Source organism: Loa loa (assembly GCF_000183805.2).
Source record: "Loa loa unplaced genomic scaffold supercont3.257, whole genome shotgun sequence".
In the NCBI taxonomy this organism is placed as follows: domain Eukaryota; kingdom Metazoa; phylum Nematoda; class Chromadorea; order Rhabditida; family Onchocercidae; genus Loa; species Loa loa.
Genome location: NW_018108437.1, coordinates 54,777 through 61,007, shown reverse-complemented (window position 1 = coordinate 61,007; position 6,231 = coordinate 54,777). Strand labels below are relative to the sequence as shown.

Genomic DNA, 6,231 nt, shown 5'->3' with positions numbered 1-6,231 from the left:
CGAAATTAACACTTTAAAATATATATATATATATATATATTTCTTTTATCATCTACTCATGTTTTTTTACAGGTAATCTTTCAATAAAGAAAAAACACTATAATTTTTCTGATCTGCTCATTATTGATAGCAGATATTACAGTTGCAAATGTAAATTCCTTTGATGGGGTCATATATCGGTTGACTGGTTCGCGGTAGCATACCTTTCACCACAGTTGATGATGCCAATGTGTTGCCTTCTTCGATCTGATGCATGTTAACCTTCGCTAAAAAAAAGAGTAAAAATTATAAAATGCCAAAAAAAATGATAAAATTGAAAGAAAAAATCTCCAAAAAAATAATATAAAATTGAAAAAATACAAAAAAAACCAAAAAAAAAAGCGAGCAAATTAATGTCAGTTGAAGTTGGCTGTTCTTGCACAACAACACGTAGGTTGCACCATTGCAAAACCGTCAACAATTTTGTCTATTTTTTATCATTTTATTTTTAAAATTAATTTTCCCTTTAAATTATTTTGTTTTTCTCGAATTTCACTTTAAAAAACTAAGTTTAATTTTTGAAAAGATCAATTAATAAAAAAACGAAATTTTGCGTAATTTAGATTTTTTCACTTTATCTTTTTTATTTAAATTTGTATGGTTTTCAAAGTAATTTCCCACCTTTTGTTTGATTTTTCTATTTAAATTCTACATAATTTTTTCAATTTTTCTAACTTAATAAACTTGAATATTTTTGCATTTATCCTAAATTTATTGCATTTGCTTTATTAAATCATTAAGATCAAATTATTAAATTTATTAAATCATGTTTTTCTTGTAAATTTCGTCTGGCAATCAATTATCAAGGTATAAGACTAAGGGTTTCAAGTCAAATTTTTGAAATTATATCGAAAGTTTATTTTTTAGCACATAAAAATTATTAAGAAAACATTTCATAATTATGCGAATTTGTCCTTCCTACATTTATAATGGAAATTACGTGTGTCATAGTTTTCTTACAAAATGTGGACGGCTCAGCTTGGGACAATTCCTCGGTACTATTTATTATTTGGGAAAGAGGTAATTTTAAAGATGTAAGAAATCAAAGCAAATCCTTTCACAAACTGACAGGTATACCTCTAGAAGCTATCCATTCTGACCAGTCAACCAGTCCATACAATTGCGTTGTGGCAAAGTTATATTGGCCATAGGAATGGATGCTGTCAAGCCTAGATGGATTAGAATTTAAACTTTCTTTACCTTCATGAGATACAAAGAAGATTGAAACTTGAATAAATCCTTTCTACTTGTTTATTATCTTTAATATGATGAGAATAAATGAGGGAGAAAAGATGAAATGAAATTAATAATTTGATTATATTTTTAATTAGTATCTGATGAAGTAACTTAACGAAAAGAGTCAATTTAAATACCATTATTTTTTTCAAATTACTAAATTACAACTATACAAATGAGATCAACAAACTCAGTGACTACTATATACGAGTTATATTTTCAAAAATATATAGCATCCCACAATTTGATGAAAGAAAAATTGGTTGAATAATTCATTGATTTCACTAAATTCATATTCTAACTATTCAAATTAATTGAGATATCACAAAAAAAGGTAAATCTTTCTTTTATCTTTCATCATTATTAATAATTGTTACTTTATGAGCTTGACGCATGACAATATTTTGTTGAGATCATGAAACACATTTGTTCTTATTATGTGTATATATATAGGATTTCTATTTACTAATAAAAAAATCTAAAAATTTCTATAAAATTCTTAAAACCAACCAATCGATAAGATATTTGAGTTTCCATTTTTCTTTAATTTCCATAATATGCAAATTTTTTCTTATATTTATATAAGAATAATTTATTCAGTTTATACAGTACGTTTGACCATATTCTTTCATTCGTTGTTCATTTTTTCTTTCACTATCTAATAAATTTGTGCAGGCATGTATTTTGTTGTTCATTTTTTAATTTCATAATCATTTTTAAAATTTATTGACAGGTAAATTTATCCTACCTGTCGATTTTATATTTTTCCAATGCTTGCAACTTTTAAAATTTATTACACATTAACAATGATTTATGTTTATGTTTTTCCTCAAAAAGATTCCTTTCATTTCTATAATTACTTCCTTCTTCTCTTTTTCTTTCACTCTCTTCTATTTTCCCTATTTTCTTGTTTCAATGAAAACAAAAGTTCGAAAAAATTTTTTCTTCATCAAAAGTTTTTCGTTCTTTATTAAACAAAAATTTCCTTCCATTGCTAATTATATATTTCAATTTTAATTTTTCCCATACTGTTTATTCATACAGTATTTTAATTTCAATATTCGTTATATACATAGGAGCGCATATTTATGCATGCATTTTGCGCATCTTCGTTATATACATAGGAGCGCATATTCATGAATGCATTTTGCGCATGAAAGCTTTTTTGCAATGCATATCACGATATTTACATCAACCATACATATGATATTCATATTTTATTCAATTTAACATTAAACACATAATTTTCCCTATTTTTCTCATCTTCCTCCACTTTTTTGAAGCTTTTTTTTTTTTTTGATGGGTAATTTATATATCTTAACTTTTGGGATTTCTATTTTAACATATCTCTCTATTAACCCTAACCATACTTCTTTCAAATCAACTTTTTCAAATTCCAACTTTCTATCATTAAAAAAAACTTTTCAAATCTTTTTGCAACCTTTTGCTTTATTTATGTGTAAACGAGTAAAATTTAGTGCTAAATTATTACATTTCAATTTTTAATTTTATAAAGAAAAGGTAATGGTATTGATGTTTATGATATGCATTATCCATTGATTATTTCAAACTTTTATGATATACTATTGTTTCATGTTTTCATTAGGAATTCAAAAATTAAACAATATGATATATTGTATATTCCTCAAAAAAATTTTAACAAAAAATATACAGTAATATTGATTAGCTACAATGAAATGAATGAATAATTGTCATATTTAAACATTTCAAAGTGTTGTCCAATATTAATAATTGATTACAACTATTTAATACTGCTTCATGTTATATCATTACATGACTAATTTATAAAAGTAATTATTTATCTTTTTAATATATACAATAATATCACTTCAATATTTACATATGCATAATACTTACAACATTTTCCGTTTCTATCTATTAATTTCATTTCATCTATTTGTATGAATAATTCATTAAGTTAATTAGTTGATTAATTTAAATGATCAAAATAATTAAATGATAATTATCAACAGAATATTCTGTCCTTTTCATTGTTAATTTTGTGATAACACAAATTAATCATTTGGAAAGAATTCTTTTTAATCTATTCAATCCATACATATATATTCGTTCTTTCTATAGAAGATAATAATTATTTTCCATCTTACTCCATCATATCATATCTTTACAGCTGTTCCTTAACTTTAACGTATATCATTCATACTTCAGAAATATGTATGTATGTATGTCTGTCGTATATATATATATATATATATATATATATGTGTATGTGTATGTGTGTGTGTGTGTGTGTGTGTGTATGTATGTGTGCATATTTATATATATCCTGAAGACTGGGATAGGTTAGTGTACATCCACGAATGGTTGTACATTTGTTAATGCTAAATATTTGTGAAAAACTTCACTTGCCATCGTTTTTTTTTCTTTAAACAAAAACAAAAAAGAAAAAAAAAGCAATATTTTCGATGAGAATTAGTAAGGTGTAAAGTACGAAATCTGTTTTCAGACTTCACTTTTTCCCATTTTACATATCATTATTTGACCTTTTGTCTGTAATATTATCGATGGAAATAAGAAAGGTCAAAGAATGATCAATTTAAATTAAGAAAAAGATTTAAATTAGTTTCAACAGCAGCTACAGTTTATAATGGACAATCATCTCAGATAACAGATATAATCTTAAATGAATGAATATCTTAAATGTATCCATGTTATGAGAAGATAATATAATTTCCGGAGGTGGCCAATATTATGGAATAAATGAAGATAATAGGTTCCAAATTTATGATTTAAATTGTTAAATCTGTTTAATGGAATACTGTTATTTTTTTTATTAATGTAATATGGATAATTAGAATTAACAGATAGATCAGAGAGAAAGATTCAACAATTGAGTTTATTGGTGGAAATTATAAGCAAATCCGATGGTTTAAATCCATTATTCCGGAAAAGAATGACCGAACATACCGGATTATTTACTGTTATTTGATGTTCCACTGTTTCTTCTCTTTGATTTGAATTTGATGAATAATTCTAGATGGAAGAGATAAAATTGGAAAAAAATATCCAATGGAAATCAAACGTGATATCTGCTTTCTTGGGTGTTTTTTTAATTCGGATTAAAAAAATTTTCTTTTAAAGAAAAAAAGAAATCTTAATAACAATAATAAAAAAGTCTCCCGAAAATATACCGGAAGTATTCTGGAAGATTACCAATTGCATCCATTATAATTTGATTGACTAAAATTTAGCTTTTTACTGAAATTTATTTCAAAAAAACTAAAATTTACTAAGATTTACTTAAATTAACTCCAAACTAAAACAATCAAATATACAATTTTAGTCTTTTTTTCATAAATGTTCTGTTAAAATAGACCCGTGCAAGCAGATAAAATGGTTCAAATATCAGTCTAATTCCCCGTCATGATGATTAATTCAATAGCACTCAGTTAAAATTAATCAACAAATTCAAATCAAAAAGGGATAAATAAAGCCAAAGAAAATTTCATTTGAAATATTCAAGTCCTACAACAAACCGGACAACCATTCATACATATCTTGTTAATTACATAATATGCCCGAATTATTCTTTACCAGAAAAATACTTATTTCATTTACATTACTTAATGTTTAAGTGGCATTTTATTCATCCTTAACATTTGTCATCTTTTATTATTTCCAGTTATTCATCCTATGACATATCATTCCCATCCCGAGTTTGCTATAGGCTGTCCACTCTTGTCCCGGTGCATCGCGAGTTTCACGTGGCATGTCCACTTGTACATCGTGCGGTCTGATGTATCCCTTTCATATCAAATTCCGTATCGTCAGGAAAATCCAAAGACTTTCCACTAATGATGCTATTGCTAACGGTACAATGCCTTCCCTCCTTATGCACTATCGCTTTTCTTTGACTTCAAAGCGTCACCTACAAGTTTAATACCATCTGCCACGTACGTCAAAGAGCACGTGTCCAACTGGTCACATGCCAAATGTAGTTTCACGTCCGGTATCAATTTCAACTGGTATATACACGTAGGAAATAAATGGGGGAAGGGAAGGGGATGACAGATGAGAAGAGAAAGAAGTGATAATAGAGAAGCTTAAAGGATGGGAGGATCAGGTTATGAAAAAATAAGAGAAAGAAAGGAGTGAGGCAAGACAGCTTAAAGATAGAGGCAAGAAGAGGTAAAGAAAAGAGACAAAGAACCGAGGTAAAAGGCAAGACTATTAAACCACTATGTTTTAAACTTTAAATGAAGAGGAAAAAGGTTACATTTAGCTCTTGTGTGTGTGTGTGCATGTGTATGTGTATGTGTATGTGTGTATGTGTGTGTATGTGTGTGTACCTGTGTATGTCTGCATGCGCTTGTGTGTCTGTGCGCATGTCCGTGCATTTTCTATGTGTGTCGGTGTGTGTGTGTCTGCGCTGTGTCTGTGTGTATGTCCATGTCTGTTCTATATCTGTGTATGCACATGATGTCTGTCTGTGTGTGCATGTATATATATGTGTGTGTGTATGTATGTATGTGTGTGTGCGTGTATGTATGTGTGTGCTTTATCGTTCACTTTGACAGGATTTGGCATTGTGCGCCATCGTCCGTGAATTGTAATGGTGTGGGAGGTGGGTTGGTATTCCAGAATGTTGAGGGTGTGGGAGGTGAGTTGGTATTCCGGAATGTCGGGGGTGTAGGAGGTGGGTTGGTATTCCGGAATGTCGGGTAATAAACTGTGGTTTGAAATATTTCCGGAATCATTGATTACGTGAGTTAATGAATAATTGATCTTTGCAATGATTTTTTCTTTTTTTCTTGGGATATTGTTGAATCCTATAGCATGTAAGAGTGGTTAGATTGACTGATTTATTGCTAAGCATTTTCGAAATTTTTTTTTGTAAATTGTTGATTGACTTTTTTTGGTAATTTTCTGAAATTATTGAAAATATTTTCATACATTTCCTATTCTAGTATATTA

At 28.1% G+C, this 6,231-nt stretch overlaps 2 protein-coding genes across 2 annotated transcripts; both read right to left on the bottom strand.

The window, feature by feature from the left end:
• Positions 1-120: 120 nt before the first annotated feature.
• On the bottom strand, positions 121-1,812 carry LOAG_11728 (hypothetical protein; the record flags this gene model as incomplete). The annotated part of the gene is made up of 4 exons (XM_003147246.1): positions 121-266; positions 1,117-1,208; positions 1,653-1,753; positions 1,786-1,812. The coding sequence occupies 4 exons, from the start codon at positions 1,810-1,812 to the stop codon at positions 121-123; spliced, it is 366 nt and encodes a 121-aa protein (XP_003147294.1).
• Positions 1,813-5,017: 3,205 nt separating this feature from the next.
• On the bottom strand, positions 5,018-6,014 carry LOAG_11727 (hypothetical protein; the record flags this gene model as incomplete). The annotated part of the gene is made up of 3 exons (XM_003147245.1): positions 5,018-5,171; positions 5,607-5,744; positions 5,827-6,014. 3 exons carry the CDS (start codon positions 6,012-6,014, stop codon positions 5,018-5,020), a joined length of 480 nt encoding a protein of 159 aa, XP_003147293.1.
• Positions 6,015-6,231: the final 217 nt, after the last annotated feature.